Raw genomic sequence first — 17173 nt, forward strand, 5'->3', positions numbered from 1 at the left:
AACGGCAGGTCCGGAGCGGGTGCGGGGCTCGTCCGCGCCGGCTCGGCGGCCCCGGCCGTCCGCAGCTCTCGGGCCGGCGCGGAGGCTCCCGCAGGCGGCGGCCCACGGCGTCGCTGCGCGCCAGGGCCACGGCCGGAGCCCGGCGCCGCTCAAGGGGTCCGACGCGTCTTCGCCCCGGGGGGGCTCCGCCGCCAGGCTCGCCTCTCCCGGGTCACGGCGCCATCACCGCCGCACCGTGAGCCCGGCCGGGGAGCCGCCGCCAGAAGCGCCTCCGCGCCCACCCACCCCGGCCGCGCGCCCCGGCTCCCAGAGGGGCGGGCTCGCAGAGCGCAGGCGCACGGAGCTGCCGGAGCCTCGACCCCGCCCCGGCGCGCGCCGCCGGCCGTTTACTTTCGAACGGCGGCCCCGCGCTTTCCCATTGGCCGGCGCTGCGCAGTTGAATGTTGCGCGGAGACTGCGCCTGCGCCGTCGGGTCCGCTAGGCCCCGCCCGCCTGCGCACCTGCCGGCCCGAGGGCGGAGCGCGCGGCGCCGCGGTCTCGGTGTCCCTGGAGGCCGGCGCTTGGTCGGCCTGGGCGCCCGTCGAGCGGTGAGTCCGAGGAGCGGGGCCTGGTCCCGGGGGCGGCGCCGGCCCGCTGGCTGCGATGCGGGAGTCGAGGGCTCGCTGCCCAGCGGAGGGGCCCCGCGCGCGCCCGGCCGCACAGGCGCCGTGGTCCCTGCGGGCAGCTGGCCGTCCGGGGGCAGCGGGGCCGGCGCCTCGGGAGGGCGGAGGGGAGGAGGGGAGGAGGGGAGGACGGGGTCAGGGGAGGAGGGGAGGAGGGGCGGTCGCCCGTGTCTCACGGCCGAGCCGCGGTCCTGAGGCCTCGGGCAGAACGGGCCCAGGGTCCCCCAGCGTTTCAGGGGCGGGACGGGGATGGGCAGACGTTTGGATGGGAATGACCTAAATTAACATTTATCACTTCAAACTGGCAAAATGTGTCCCTCCCGGGGGTGCGTCTTGTCCTCCAGTTAACTTTAAGCGATTGAAATGAGCGTGAATGTTGGGCCCCTCGTCACCGTTGTTGACGAGTGTTTTCGAGAGCTCATGAGATAACGACGCTGCGGAAAGAGGTCCTTTGTGACGAGTGATCTGGTCACAGAATTGTTGGGATCTTCAAGGTACGAGTGACACCTCTCCTGCTGCTCCAACAACTGTTGATATTTGTCACTGCTTTTCTCAAAACGCCTGAGGCAGAGGAGGTGAACATCAAGGGCAGTGGAATAACCATTCCTGGGATGCCGTAGTTAATGTGTTTCTTGAGAATGTAAATCTGAAACTTTAAAACTGTTTTAGTTTTAGAATAAAAGAATCTGAAAAAGCTGGAGAAGATAAAGTGTATTCCGTCTCCAAGCCAGAAGATCATCAAAGTAGGTAAGCTCTGGGAGATTAAGTGAATATGAAAGAAATTGTCAGTGAACTTTTACTGAGTGTATGATTTAAACTGTAAGTGAAATTTTTAAGTCTTTTGCAAAAAGATAGATATTGGTGGTGTGTAAAATTCAAACCATATAGAAGGAGCATAAAGTGAAAAACTCCTCCCTCTTCTGAGCTTTCCTTGGTCGTTAGCTCTTGTGTACTCTTCTAGAAATCTGACAGGTATGTTGACATCTTCATACACACGTGGTATCATTTTATCCATACAAATCTGCAGATTGCATTCATTAAGCTATCCGGACACCTTTTTATTACGTATTTACATATTGATGTGCATTCTTTTTTAATGATCAAGTAGCTAGCCTTTGAAGTAAGGTATCAAGATTTAACTAGTCTGGCAAAGTGAAATTTGGCTTTTAGGTAATGTTTGTTTTAACATTGCCTTTGAGCAAACATATTGCTGAACGTTTTCCACCAGCTGTATTTTCACTTTGAAAAGTATAAAAAAAAGCAATGAAAACCTTAACTTCTCACTTGAGTTCCTTGTTAAGTTGCATTAGTAGTTTCTTTTTTGGTTTGGGGAAACAGGTTGATGTCAAAATGTGGGAAAATAGTACAAACGGGCACAGTTAAAATCACGTCTGACCTTGGGATTTTTCTTTATTTCAAGTTGAAAGAGTTATGGTGATCCTTCATTATTTTTCTATATTTATATGTACAACAGTATTTTAAAAATCTTGCCCTATGTGTATATATGTAGCACAATTGTAGTATTTCTAAAGTAAGTCTTGACTTGTGTGAAATGTGCTTTTTATCAGTCAGGGCCACAAAGATGTGAGCTCCAGTCTGGGTGGTGGCACCTTTTGAATTTTCCCAGACTTACAGCTGACTCAGTCTAAATCCAAGAGCAAGCCGTCCAACGCTGTGATGTGGGCAGTGTAATTTCTCTTCAGGAGTTGTAAGATGTAATATTTTATAACCATTGATGTTTAGAGATGAAAGGCAGTAACACATTAGTGAGTTAAAACCTAAAAAATGGTGTACATGGGAGAATGGGTACGACATGTCGGTCCTGCTTCATTCTCCGCGTCTGTTGTCAGCGCTGACCATCCGTGTTGTGCTGGTTCAGCACTGGACGCTCCACAGGAAGTCAGCCCTCTGGAGAAACTGCATAAAAAGTTCGAAAGTTCAGAAGTGTGTTCTTCACACTTAATCACAGGAAATTTGTGAAGTGATTTACAAGTAGATGATTTAGCCTCAGGTTTTGTTCTGAAAATATTTAGTTTTTATATTCCTATATCTCAGTGACTTACAAAGGAAGCAGAAAGTCTTGAGCTAAGTTTTCAATTTTTACTTGGGCTTGTAGTAGTCATTGGAGGAGAGTAACATTTTACATGGGTTACTTTTATTTTACTTTTTTTTTTTAAAAAAGATTTTAGTTTTCCTTTTTCTCCCCAAAGTCCCCAGGTACATAGCTGTGTATTTTTTTAGTTGTGGCATGTGGGATGCCACCTCAGCATGGCTTGATGAGCCGTGCCATGTCCACACCCAGGATCCAAACCGGCGAACCCCGGGCCGCCAAAGTGGAATGTGTGCACTTAACCGCTGTGCCACCGGGCCAGCCCTAAAATCACTTTTTAATAAATCAGCAAGATGAGGGTAGTCAGAGTAGAGTTTGATTTCTGTATCTTCAAGTTAAACAAAAGTTTCTGATCAAATTTTATTAAAAATTGCACATACTATGGGAGTAGTTTTTGAGACCATGATAGTTGCTTCCACTTTATATAAGCTTAGGAGATGACGTTTTCTTTACAATCTTGTGGTGAATATCTTCATTCTAAAGAAAGTTGAGCTTTTGGGGTCCTACATGGGTAAATGGGTTCTCGGAGGCAATGTTTTCTACCTTTTTGAGAACAGGACTTGGGAGAGAAGCTTCAGAGGGAAAGGTTGGATTCTGTTTTAAGGGCTCATTATGTAAAGTCTTCCCAACATGCATTCACTTGCATTTATGTGCAATGAATGTCATCTTCTAAGCTGCCGCCCAATTACTGCTGTTGCCTAGTATGCTGTACATTTCAAGCTTAGCCTCTATCTGACCAATCTTGGCTCATTAGGGTTCTGAATACTGTCAGTCTGAATGGAATATTTTCTGATAACTCTCCTGTTTATAGCTTTTCTTAAGCTAAGTAGAGATTTTGCTATTTCAAAAAAAACAAAACTAATCTGATATTTTATTAACCTTGGTCTCTTAAGGAGCATTGTTTATGCAACCAGTATCGAGTGAATGCATACCGTGTGTCAAGTTATATACTTAGACACAATTCCTGTTCTTATTGCAGGCTAACACATTCTAATGTATAGAAAAATACTACACAATTCTTTTAAATAAAATCCAGTTAAGTGCTCTGCAGTAGAGGCGGATTAATAGGGGGCCTAATCTGGGGAGGTGGCGGGGCTCAAATTGAGACTTGAAGGGTGACGAAGAGTTTGCTTTTGCAAATGAAGATAAGGAGCATCGAGCTAAAAAGTCTAAAGGAGTTTTTATGTTTATTAAAAGGACAATTAGTTATTTGTAGGTCTTTTCTCAAACGTTTATCTTAAAGCTTAGTTTTATAGAGGAAGATCTGGAAACTTCTATATTTTACATGAAGGGCACTTGAGCTTTTTGTTTTGCTTTGTAAGGTTCTTTTAAACAGTGGTGGAAGTTGATTCTTCTCTGCCAGGGCCAAGTAAGGTGTGCATTGAGGTTAGGCACAAAGGCGGACTCTAAGAGCGGGTAGGGCTTCTCTTGCGGGAAATGTCAATAATAGCTTGCCAAGAGGTCAAGTTCACTTGTGTCACAGAGTCTCTGAACTGTTGCTGGATTTCTTCATGAAGGAAAGATGACTAATGGTGTTCTTTACCACTAATGCTGTAGTTATCACAATCAACACTTCATCTTTCAAACTGAGTTTTAGCGGAAGGACTTAATGCAAATCTTCAAATTAAAATTATTACTTTAGAATACTACACTGTGCTGATCCTGGCCTTTAAGCACACTAGTATTCCAATTCAAGAAGCTAAGAAATTTATAGCAACAATTACTAGAGAAATTTAATAACTTGCTTTTAGAAATATGGTTGAGCCAACTGGGAGCATGAATCCTTCTTTTGAATTAAAGAATATAATTTTGCTAAGCCTAACTTATTTAATAAAAATATCTTGAGTCTTGCCTATTCATTATTTGTGTAGAGTTTTGATTTGAGCATCTAAACATGTGAAGAGTTGCACAGAATAGTTACAATCATTAAGTAGACTTCAATAGAACACTTTGAATTTTTCTTAGTCTTCATTACATAGAAACAAACTTAACTTTTTAATTTGAAACATTTTACTATGAATAAATTAGAATTTTGTTTAGCATGAATTTTGTCCCAAAGTAAACAAGCTCTTAAAGATGATCAAATATTCAATATTATATATTAGGAATTGCATTACTTAGAAAGCTACATTTAAAAAATCTTAGTAAATACCTTAATTATCCTCTTAAGTGACAAGCACAATATAGTAACAGTTTGGAGGTTGACTCCTAAAACTTTACACAGTATGTGCAGGTGTCTTTGTTATATGTAGACTTAAAATACTTTTTTCTCTTGACAGGAAATGCACAATTTTGAGGATGAGTTAACGTGTCCTATTTGCTACAGTATTTTTGAAGATCCTCGTGTACTCCCATGCTCTCATACATTTTGTAGAAACTGCTTAGAAAACGTTCTTCAGGCATCTGGTAACTTTTATATATGGAGACCTTTACGAATTCCACTCAAATGCCCTAATTGCAGAAGTATTATTGAAATTGCTCCAACTGGCATTGAATCTTTACCTGTTAATTTTGCATTAAGAGCTATTATTGAAAAGTACCAGCAGGAAGACCATCCAGACATCATCACCTGCCCTGAACATTACAGGCAACCATTAAATGTTTACTGTCTACTAGATAAAAAATTGGTATGTGGTCATTGCCTTACGATAGGTCAGCACCATGGGCATCCTATAGATGATCTTCAGAGTGCCTATCTGAAGGAAAAGGACACTCCTCAAAAACTGCTCCAACAGTTAACTGACACACACTGGACACATCTTACTTGTCTTATTGAAAAGCTGGAAGAACAAAAATCTCATTCGGAGAAAGTGGTCCAAGGTGATAAGGAAGTTATTCTCCAGTATTTTAAGGAGCTTAGTGATACATTAGAACAGAAAAAAAAAAAATTTCTCAGTGCTCTCTGCAATGTTGGCAATCTGATTAATCAAGAATATACTCCACAAATTGAAAGAATGAAAAACATCAGAGAGCAGCAGCTTGAATTAATGACATTGACAACATCTTTACAAGAAGAGTCGCCACTTAAATTTCTTGAAAAAGTTGATGATGTCCGCCAACGTGTGCAGACCTTGAAACGAAGACCACTTCCTGAGCTCCAGCCTGTTGAAATTTATCCTCGAGTCAGCCAAGTATTGAAAGAAGATTGGAGCAGAACGGAAATTGGACAAATCAAGAAACTTCTCATTCCTGAAATGAAAATTTCTTCAAAAAGGATGTCATGTTCCTGGTCTGATAAGGATGAAAGAGAAGTTGAATTTTTTAAGATTCTAAACATTGTTATAGTTACACTGATTTCACTGATATTGATGTTGATCCTCTTTTTTAACCAACACATAATAACGTTTTTAAATGAAATCACTTCAATATGTTTTTCTGAAGTCTCTCTGTCTGTTTACCAAAGTTTATCTAACAATCTTCATGATTTAAAGAATATACTATGTCACTCTTTATATTTACTGAAGGAATTCATGTGGAAAATAGCTTCTCATTGAAAATTCAAGTCTGAATTGTTTAAATAGGCTTATTCTGTACAGCAGAGACTGATAACCATGGCTAATGGAGAACTAGGGGTAGCGTGGATAAATAAAATAGCAAACTAAACTTACTAGAGTTGCAACACACAAATATGTTAAGCCTTTCGTGCTGCTGTTGGATAGAAATAATGTGTCAAAGTTAGAAATGAGGCAGAATGTCTCTAGTTTTCAGACATCTGAAAACTAGAATAAAATGTAGTAATTCCTTGCATATTAATGCATGATCTCATTGGCTTGAGGTTTACTTACTATGGTGGTGACATTTAAGCATTCTTGTACCAATACCGTCTTTGAACATTATCCTATACTGTGGTGGCTGACTTTGCAGTTCTTTATATATTATGTAGCTTTTGGATTCAAAGATGGCAAAATTCTGGAAGTGCATACACCTTTATTTTGATGTGGCTTGAAGCTTTTGAATGGGTGAGATGGTGAGAAGAGGTTTTAAATTCAAGCAGCAGAGTCTAAAAGTGATAAAAGACTGCTTAAAGATGCTTTTCATCAAACACACCTGATCCACACATTGTTTCAGATAAGATTTGCGAGCCCTAAAATGTTTATCAGATACAGAACAGCAACATTTTCTAATACTTGTCATATTCTGTGGTTTGTGTAAATTGTTTTAGGATTGTATTAGAATTTGTGTAGTGTTTTTTAAGTCTTGTCAAATCAGTTCTTGGATAAAAACTAAAAGGTTACAAAATGGAATCATTGTTGATATATTTCATCATCAGATTTAGATGACTCATGTTCATTGTATTTGTCTTAAAAAATTATCTTAAATTTTCTGCCAAACATTCCCTTATGCTAATGCCAAAATACCAATAATTTTAATCTTATTTCCTTGAATTTTGCTTAAAAGGGAGCCTACCTAGCTGTTAAGTCAGATCCCTTTGATAATTCCCTTATTATTAGCAGGGACTGGAATTGGAGTGTTTGTCGTAGTTTTGGCCCTTCTGTCCACACAACCCTAACCCAAATACAACCTCGTTTGCTTTCCAGAAATTCCAAACTGGCTATTGCTCTTGGATCACACCTCTAGGTGCTTTACCTAATTTAAAAGACTTTCCAGGTCAGATTAGGGAATGCTCCTGGTCCTACAGATTACATGTAAATTCTAATGAATTCATATGGCTGTGTTCAGGGCACTAGTTCCAAAATATTCCTAAGGTCTTATCTGCGAAGAACAAGTCTGAATATTAAGACAGCCGGCTGTGTTGTCAGTTTGTGACCAGAACCAGAATATCCCTAGCACAAATTAGCACAATTAACATAGTCGTGCATCACTTAATGGCAGAGATACATTTTGAGAAATGCTTCGTTAGGCAATTTTGTCCTTCTGCAAACACCAATGCAAACAGATAGTATAGCCTACTACACACCTCGGCTATATGGCACTAATCTTATGGGACCACCGTCATATATGCAGTCGGTCATGAATGGAAACATCGTTACGTGGCACAAGACTGTATTGTATGGGGGCCAAGAACATCTGGAGGGTGTAATGGAGATAGGGAAAATATACATTCAGCTACTGAGATGAGAGAAATATAAATACACGTTAACTTTAGACCAAAGTTAAACTGATTTAAGTATTAGTCACAACACAAAAATGCCAGGTACTTTTGGAATACATGTAAATACTAGTAAGTAGTGAAATGTATGTTAGCTGTCAAGCACTTAATCTCACACTTCTGAAGTAGGTATTAACTGCTACTTTTGTACAAGACAAAAGAGACACAAAAGTAATTTGCCCAAAGCCATAGAGCTAGTATATGGGAGACCCAATGTATTCTTTCCAGAGTTCATGCTGTCATGCAGCCTTTCAAGGATTTAAATAAGCCGAGAGTTTTATTAAAGCAGGCCTTCTGTTCATGTCTAAGAATCATCTGTAGCTAAAAATTGAAGCATATGCCTATTAATTTTTTAGGTTTGATATATTTTCTAACTTTTTAGTAGACAAAACTTTATTTTTTGATGAATTTTATGTAGTGTGCATGAATATAGTAAATAACTGATTCTTATAAATGCTGTTTTTTAAAAAAATTTTTACCGAGATTGTAGAATTTAAAGTATATAATCTTGAAATATTTTTGTTTTCTGTATAACAAAAGTATATATTTTAATAAACTCATTTTGATATTTTATTTGTATTGAGTGGCTTCATAGGGAGCTCAAACTCAGGAGTGACAGCTTGGAATTTTCATGTAGGTTATGGGTATTATCTATTTTAACTCTTTAAAACTTCATACTAAGCGCTGCTACTCCACTGGTTATTAAAATGTAATAAAAGTATTAAGTTCCATTCATCTCTACTCTCAACCAATGAAAAAGCACTTCATTATAGCTTCTTCCAGTTCCACTTTCCTTATACAATCTTGATTTAAAACAAATGCCCATACTTTAGTTTCAGATCTTGCTTTAAGTCCATGCTCATGTGTTCACACTTTTAATGACTATGTTATATGATAAAACTGTCTGTTGGATTTTTAGTACCTAAGCAATGGTCTACTGAGTAACAAGCTAACCCTTAATTCCTTCAGGATCAATATCTGGAAATTGAATAGCTAGGGCAAACACTTTTAGTTCAATACTAAAATTCCTTCTGAAAACCAAGTGGTTGCCAACTTATTTCCAATAGTATTATAATATTCTTGAGCTAATACTAGTGTAAAAAAAAACCCAAACAAAAACAAAACCCTGACAATTTGATAGGCAAACAGTATTTCATATTTATTTCCATTTATAGTAGAAGTTAACCCCTATATACTTCATTCTTTCAATGAAGTAACTAGTGTTTTTTCTTTTAGTATTTTTAGTATAAGTATATGGTATTTTAGTATATAGTGTTTTTCGTTTTTTTTTTTTTGAGGAAGATTAGCCCTGAGCTAACTACTGCCAATCCTCCTCTTTTTGCTGAGGAAGACTGGCCCTGAGCTAACATCCGTGCCCATCTTCCTCTACTTTATATGTGGGATGCCCACCACAGCATGGCCTGATAAGCGGTGCCATGTCTGCACCCGGGATCTGAACTGGCGAACCCTGGGGCTGCCAAAGTGGAACATGTGCACTTAACCACTGCACCACCAGGTCAGCCCCTACAGTGATTTTCTTAGAGTATTTTTCCTACTCAACTTTATGAGATATTCTAGTCATATTTAGACATTGTCTGTTTGCTGGCCCTCTTGCGAGTGTTTTAAATACACACATCAAGTTTTAGAATAACATAAGATAGTTAAATTCTCATCCTTATATTTCAGAATGACTGGTTACAAAAAAATTGTTCCTAGTATCTGAGTAATAAATATAATGGTCTAAATTAGCAAATTAAGTGGAATTACCTTAAGAATTTATACAATAATAGTTGGCAGGCTTTTCCTGTGTAGGTCAAAGGTTCATGAGGGTATGCTGCATCTTGACAAGACGATCTAGTTTGGAACTTTACTGTTCATCAACTAATAGACTTTTAACTCTGCCGGTAGCAATTTGGGACTAACAGCAAGTCACCTGACCCACCCGGCGTCTTTTTTTTTTTAAGATTTTATTTTTCCTTTTTCTCCCCAAAGTCCCATGGCACACAGTTGTGTATTTTTAGTTGTGTGTCCTTCTAGTTGTGGCACGTGGGACGCCACCTCAGCATGGCTCGATGAGTGGTGCCATGTCTGTGCCCAGGATTCAAACTGGTGAAACCCTGGGCTGCCAAAGTGGAGCGTGCGAATTTAACCACTCGGCCATGGGGCCGGCCTCCCCACCTGGCATCTTAATTTTCTCCACACTCTGCTATTTACAAAGTTGTCAGATTTTTAGAATTTCCTAGAAGCAGATGGAGAGAATATTTTATTAGACTTGTAATATGTCTCTTAACAGCATAAAATAGAATCCAATTATATGATCAGGAGTATTTATCTTATACATTTTATATAATTTTTAAATTTATAATCTTTTACAGATAGAAAATCAGTAATACAACACACTGAATCTATGTTGATTCAATTTGAGAAGTCCAATAAAACAAGTTTAATAAGGTCCTTTAGATGCAATTTCTTTTGGGTTTACTGCAACACTTTTTGTTATATTGTATGTCTTGTAAATTCCAATAAGTCTATCCGAAATCTCAAACATATTATTTCGAAGAGAAATTATTATGAACTGGGCATTTTTTGTTTGTTCCTAAAAAGAAAGAAATAAGAAACATTAAGTAATAACAGGTAAATCATATAATAAACATCTAAGCTTTACTTCCCTGAAATAGTTTTCGGGCAATAAATTCAACATTACATTGATAATTAACTTGTGTAAGAATGATGGCATGGATAATTCATGACACAGTATTTGGGTTTGAGAAGAATTTGGGTATTTTTGGAAGCAAAGTTGCATAGAAGTCTTCTAGTGGAAAAAAGATCTAGGCAGGAGATGAGATTCTAGCTGTGTTTCATCTACTAATTTACATTGCTAATTTATATTTTACTTGTCCAAAATGGAAATATTTGGTTCAAAAAAAGGACTTGGTCTCCTGTGATATCATATGACATGGAATTAAGAGAACAGGCAAAAAGCTCAAAAGAAGGAAACTAAGTCAAACAATTCCATGTGTAATGTTTAGGGACTCACAAAATTTTTAGAATGGAAACCTGTAAATGATTACTTACATATATATAAAATGCAACAATGGACACATTTTTAAAGTCAAGGGCCGCATCAATCTCATCCATGAAGTACAGGGGAGTGGGTTTGTAGTGGTGAAGAGCGAACACTAGAGCCAATGAACTAAGCGTTTTCTCTCCTCCTGAAAGGTTGAAGATCTTCTTCCAGCTTTTCTTAGGTGGTCGAACACTGAAATAATTCAGAAAATCTCTTATTAGTCAAATTACTTGTAAAGCCAAAGTTAAGACTTCATGATCTGTTTTCCATAACTGGCTTCTACTACCTTCCTCAGGAATCTCTAACTGGCTTTTCACAAATCGAAACTCTTGTTGGGTTATTTTATAAAAATGTTACTGGAGGATGAACACATATGGACACCTACCAAAATTTTAAGATTTAAACAGCAGGCTAGTAAGTATTTCTTGCTATTTTTCCCTGTTTACAACGCAGTTTTTCACTTTGCAATTTTCAAATCCTAATGTTAAACTGAAGTGGCTTGAAAATTTTAAAACAAGGTGAATTAGAAAAATTGTGTGTAAAATTCAATATTTGCTGTTTGTCCAGAATTTATGTGGCAAACTGCCAATATGCAAACAAAGTAGTATTTATCATCAAATAAAACAAGTTGTAGATATAACCTTCAAATCCCACACCTAAAAAATACTGAGAGATTGGAGAGTATGTAGAGAGACATAAGTAGAGGAGGTTCCAAGACTCAGTAGAATTACAAACCTGAACATGATGCCTTCAGAGAAAGGATCCAAGCTGTCTACAAGCTCCAGTTCAGCGTCACCTCCCAAAGTAAGCATCTGGTAATTTTCCTTTAATTTATTTGTTATTATGTAAAAACCTGCCATGAATTCATTAAGCCTTTGCTTCCGAAGATCTTCATATGCCTGTCTAAAATGATCTCTTTCACAAGTAATTTTGTCCAATTCTGCTACTCGTTGTAAATATAATTCTTCCTATGAAAAGAATATTATCATGAGATAAACATCTCAAGTTAGAAATTTGAGATGAAAATCAACATTGCCAATTATTTAAAATTAAAGGTTGCAATGTAAGCCAAAGACTAAAAAGAACTCCCGACTATTATACATTAATAGTTCGTTCATACCTTCTTTTTATACTCTGCAATGGCACCAAGGTTTGGCTTCATTTCATGACACTGGGCTTCCAAAAGTGCAATTTGATTTGTTATAGAATCTGGATTCTTGATTGCTTCGAGATCCTCTGGGCTTAGAACCAAAATCTCTTCAACAGTATTATTTTCTATGGGGTGCAATGATATTTTTGAAATCTAAAAGTTCAATTTAGGTGAGAGTTAGGGAAGGCACACTACTAAAATTAACGTTTAAAAAAAAAATCAACAATATGACAAATTACCTACCTATTAAAACAACATACAATAAGGAGTTGTGACTAATTTGTGTATCAACTGATTCTCAAAAGACTTCAAGAAAAATAGTTTTGGGGTTCCAAAGTGCTCATACAGCCTTTTTGTTAAAATCGCCATGTCAGCCCTGGGGTGAAAATGTTGACTAATTCTAAGCATTACTCAGGTTTTTCTATATAATAATTATATTATTGTTTCCTATACATTTGAGAAGTGAGTATATCATGGAATTAAGAATCACACCGTACCTTAAAAACACACATCAAACAAAAACCCCAACCCTTTTTCATAAAGAATATTTTAAAGATGTTAGTTTTCTTTTTTTCTCCCCCAAACCCCCAGGTACATAATTGTGTATTTTTACTTCTGGGTCCTTCTAGTTATGGCATGCGGGACGCTGCCTCAGCGTGGCTTGATGAGTGGTGCTGTGTCCGGGGGCCCAGGATCCGAACCAGCAAAAACCCTGGGCCACTGCAGCTGAGCCTGTGAACTTAACCACTCGGCCATGGGGCCGGCCCCCATAAAGGATATTTTCAAGTTATATTTAACTAAACGGTAATAATCTCACCTCTTTTTGCCAATATTTTATTTTAGAATTATGTTCAGCAATGTGCCCATCTATTTGCTCAAGTTTCAACTTAATACTAAGTGCATCTTTTTGAAGCGCATGTTCATTTTCTTGAATTACTTTTAGTTCTTGAAGTAAATTACGATGTTCTTTCTGGATCTCTGGTAAGGACTCCTAAAAACCAAGAAGAACTGCTACAGACATGACCTTCCCAAATAACAAGAACAGGCATTTTCACATTACAATGAAATCTGGCACTCTCTCTCTATGCCCTTTTCATTTTAAATTCAAACTTTTTTATTTACAGACAAGTTACAATACAGTACTCGTATTCTGTTTTTTCCTTAAAGATTGGCACCTGAGTTAACAACTGTTGCCAATTTTTTTTTTATTCTCCCCCAAACCCCCTAGTACATAGTTGCATATTCTACCTGTAGGTCCCTGTGGTTGTGCCATGTGGGACGCCGCCTCAGCATGGCCTGATGAGCGGTGCCACGTCCGCACCCAGGAACTGAACTGGCGAAACCCCGGGCCACCAAAGCAGAGCACAGGAACTTAACCACATGGCCATGGGGAGGGCCCCAGCACTCATATTTTTATTGTACAAAGTTAATATAGTTATAAAAGTTAAGCTATGGAGTGCTTACTATGCATGGCACTGATGTCACATAGCCAACTCTTTAAATTGTTTCAAACACCATCCTCTCCCTTGCCCAAGTCTCACCTCTGCAGCATTTGTGCAGTGTATGACCTCTGCTGCTTTGTCTTCAATACTTTTTAGCTCTGCTGTTAAGTCATCTACTTCTTTCTCAGTATCTTTTATTTCTTTCTCTGTTTGAAGGACAGAGTCTTGAGCTTTTTTAAGATTTCTAAACAAGCAAAATGATAGATTAAAAATGTGGTAAAACGTGTACTTGTTATTCTGCTTCTGAAAACCTATGAAAAGAACTTTTGACGGCATTAATGTGTCTTTTTATTCTCTCATAGATTTAAAAGTTTATGATTTACTAAACCATCCTTGAATTGGTTTTATATGTTTATACATACACTTGTGGGATTACTGTATTTTTTAAATTAAACTCAGTATAAATCAACAAAACTTACTTATACAGGCTTCTAATATCATCCAATCTTAGATTATGAAACAAAGTTGTCCATTGGATTATTATATTGTCATTTTCTTGTCAGATTGGAGATTCTTAAATCTCTATACCCATGAAGCTATATAAACTTCTGCTCCTAACATAAACAAATGGCTTATTAGCACCTTTATCCTTGAGCAAAAGACTGGAATAACTTAATAACCAGATCATCTATATATAATTAATTTATGATTTTAGATAAAACAAACAGCTGTTTACATTCTAACATTTTTCTTTTTTTAAAGATTTTATTTTTTTTCTTTTTCTCCCCAAAGCCCCCTGGTACATAGTTGTATATTCTTAGTTCTGGGTCCTTCTAGTTGTGGCATGTGGGACGCTGCCTCAGCGTGGTCTGATGAGCAGTGCCATGTCCGCGCCCAGGATTCGAACCAACGAAACACTGGGCCGCCTGCAGCGGAGCGTGCGAACCTAACCACTCGGCCACGGGGCCAGCCCCCATTCTAACATTTTATAAACATACATAGCTTTAATTATTTTAGAAACACTTCAATACTCTAAAAATCAATTTTAAAACAAGAACTACAAATGGATAAAAAACTTTTTGTGAGTTGGGACAATGGAATAATAGTTAATTAAACATTTAAGTTACCGAGACAATTAACTTTGCTAAGAGATCTCATTCTTCCCGCTTATTCTCCTAAGACCTAGATCTATTCGATCCCCATCTACTCCTCTCAGCTGGAGAAAGCAAACTGATTTCTCTGCCCTCACAAGAACTGGAGAGTTGTACAACTGTGCTTTGCCAAGGCACACCTGTGTACCAGTCTCTTCTTAAAAACAAACTGGTCTGATGCTAAGTGTTTACTGTAGGTCTCCCCTTACTCAAGCCCTATTAGGTAACACTATGTTAGACAGGACATTAAATTGGACTAGGAGCCTCTCCGCTGTGGAGGCAGGGAAGAGGACGACGGGTTAGGGGAGGACGCACACTCTACCTGTCAGCAGTCTTGATTGCTACTTGGGCTTTAGTAACAGCAGAAGCACATTCATCTAATTGCTTATTTATTTTATCAAGTTTGTCCTGTTGGGCCTTGAGTTTATGGTTATTAATTTCTACGATGATATTGTATAACCTTTTAACTTCAGCTTCTACTTTCCCAGCTCTCTCAGCCACATTCTCATATTCTGAAATAAAAAAACAAAAAACTTAATTTATGCTTCTAGGCTAACCAGCGTCACTTGTTAGATGTAAATTTCTTCAGTCAATATAACTTAAAATCTGAAGCATGCAAAAGAAGAAATTTGAGACATTTAGGAAAAAGTACCTCAAAAAACCTCAGAACACTTTATGTCAAAACAAACGGCTCTACAACAACACATAGTTAAATTCTCCGGTTGGGCCATGAACAGAACCTATTTCTTTCTTAATGGCTCCATGCCCTAAAGCTCTTTTCAACTTTTTCTTAGGGTACTTGCTTGACTATTGGTCTCAATAATTTTCACCCTTACAGAGACTATGTGCCTGACCATTAACCTGCCCATGGTGAAGAAACTGGTTTACTCTGCGAGCCTAATTTAGAGTCCTCCACATGTTATGACGAGACAGTAGGGGAGAGGATGAACTGGCACTCTTCTCTGTGGCACAGACAGCTAAAGCTACACTCCCTAGATTCCCTTGTACCATAATTTAGGTTCAGACATAATTTAGGTCCATTCAATCAAAAGAATTCACATAATTTGGAAGGCGAAGTGATGAACTGGACATATTTCTATTGGCAAGCAATCACAGAGAAGTTTGAATTTTCTTGGTGGCACTGGAGGTTCTGGTGTCCAGCCAAAAGCTTTGTGAATAGTCAAAGAGTAGCATTAACTCTGATGGTGCGATGTGCTTCTCTGGTTGGTAGTTGTAGTGTCATCTTCCCAGTTTGCGAGATGACCTTCCAGTCAGAGAAGAGGCAGTTATAGCTCTTCTGTGGTTCTGTAGAGTAGCTCTGGAAATTATTCTTGAATGTTCAACCTAGAATTTCTTTCTTTAGCCATCCCAGTGATTCTGTAAACAATCTAATAGTTTCTTAAACACACACACACACAGGGTAACTACACAAATGCTATTTACACTAGCCAGAGTGGATTCTATTTTATAATTTGAATCCTAATCACTATACAAAACAGGAAGGATAAAAGGAGGCAGAAAGGTAAGGAGTTCATGCTACCAAGAATACGTTATGTCTAGAAAGGTAAAGAGAAACACTGAGCTAACTTATGGAAAGAGTCCCATAAAGTTCCTCTAGAAGGTATATGGACATTTGGCACAGGAGGAAGGAGGTAGGACTCACTGAGAGAAAAGGATTAGATAAGGACTTCACTGTGGCTTGCTCTCCCCATTGTCTCTTCTCTCCTGTTAGGTAGGCGGGAATTTCCAGTCTCCAAATCTCATTAACTTGTCATTTCACTTTTTGTCCTACATTATCAGAGTTCTTTCAGCCTGATCTTTCCTCATCTATTCAGTTTAATTCTAACAACTGTTTTACATTTCTGAGCTCACCACTTGGCAATTAAAAATAAAAAAATCCTGCATTTTGGGGGTCTTTTGGATCCCCTTTTGTCCTAATGATATTAAATACACACTAGTAACTTTTTTCAGGTCTAAGATAACTGTATTTGTTGAAGGAACTGTTTCACTCACAGTGGCGATGTTCTCTCTGGTTGAAATTCCATTAGGCTACCTGCGTGCTCGGCTCACTTGTCGGGTAGAGCACCAGCTGCTGTGGAGGATGGTGTTATGACTTACACTGGGGGATGGGCCAGGTATGCAGCTGGAAAGGGTTCCAACCTTTAGAACATTTTCTTATTTTCAAGTATCAACCATGCATTTCTCTTTTGATATCTATATTAGTATGTCTATTAGAAGAGGAAAACTGTGGCACATATAGTCTGCAATTTTGAAGTCACTATTCTATACACCTCACCCTCCTTACTCTATTCCCTGCACATTAGCCAGAGAGGTATTTTTAAAACCTAAATTAATGTAAAAATGAAATAATCTTAAAGATATGCTTTGCAGACTTGGGTCTTCCATATTAGACATTCACAGAGTCTACTGATAATAGCCAGCATTTCCATAAGAGGAGATATACATAGGGCTCCTAGTAAA

General features: G+C 38.7%; 2 protein-coding genes across 4 annotated transcripts in view; one reads left to right on the plus strand and one right to left on the minus strand.

Moving 5' to 3' along the window:
- Positions 1-218: 218 nt before the first annotated feature.
- On the plus strand, positions 219-8455 carry TRIM59 (tripartite motif containing 59). Of its 3 annotated transcripts, none has more exons than XM_023623134.2 (3): positions 219-587; positions 1332-1409; positions 5052-8455. In XM_023623134.2, exon 3 carries the CDS (start codon positions 5055-5057, stop codon positions 6264-6266), a length of 1212 nt encoding a protein of 403 aa, XP_023478902.1. In that variant the 5' UTR covers positions 219-587; positions 1332-1409; positions 5052-5054; the 3' UTR covers positions 6267-8455. The 3 variants fall into 3 exon arrangements, with proteins under 3 accessions (XP_023478902.1, XP_070098456.1, NP_001243831.1); XM_070242355.1 differs by having other exon boundaries at positions 492-587; positions 1007-1409; NM_001256902.1 differs by lacking the exons at positions 219-587; positions 1332-1409 and having other exon boundaries at positions 5055-6266.
- Positions 8456-9015: 560 nt separating this feature from the next.
- Positions 9016-17173, minus strand: part of SMC4 (structural maintenance of chromosomes 4) — a 36083-nt gene continuing 27925 nt past the window's right edge. Inside the window, exons 18-24 of the mRNA XM_023623209.2 lie at positions 15015-15204; positions 13641-13785; positions 12917-13090; positions 12070-12252; positions 11685-11917; positions 10958-11141; positions 9016-10478 (exon numbers count right to left, since the gene is read on the minus strand). Of these exons, the coding sequence (XP_023478977.1) occupies positions 10326-10478; positions 10958-11141; positions 11685-11917; positions 12070-12252; positions 12917-13090; positions 13641-13785; positions 15015-15204 (1262 nt within the window). The 3' untranslated portion in view covers positions 9016-10325. The remainder of the gene's footprint in view (positions 10479-10957; positions 11142-11684; positions 11918-12069; positions 12253-12916; positions 13091-13640; positions 13786-15014; positions 15205-17173) is intronic.

Source organism: Equus caballus, chromosome 19 (assembly GCF_041296265.1).
Source record: "Equus caballus isolate H_3958 breed thoroughbred chromosome 19, TB-T2T, whole genome shotgun sequence".
In the NCBI taxonomy this organism is placed as follows: Eukaryota; Metazoa; Chordata; class Mammalia; order Perissodactyla; family Equidae; genus Equus; species Equus caballus.

Coding starts and splice junctions, on each gene's coding strand:
- TRIM59 (XM_023623134.2), top strand. CDS start 5,055: ATGCACAATTTTGAGGATGAGTTAACGTGTCCTATTTGCTACAGTATT.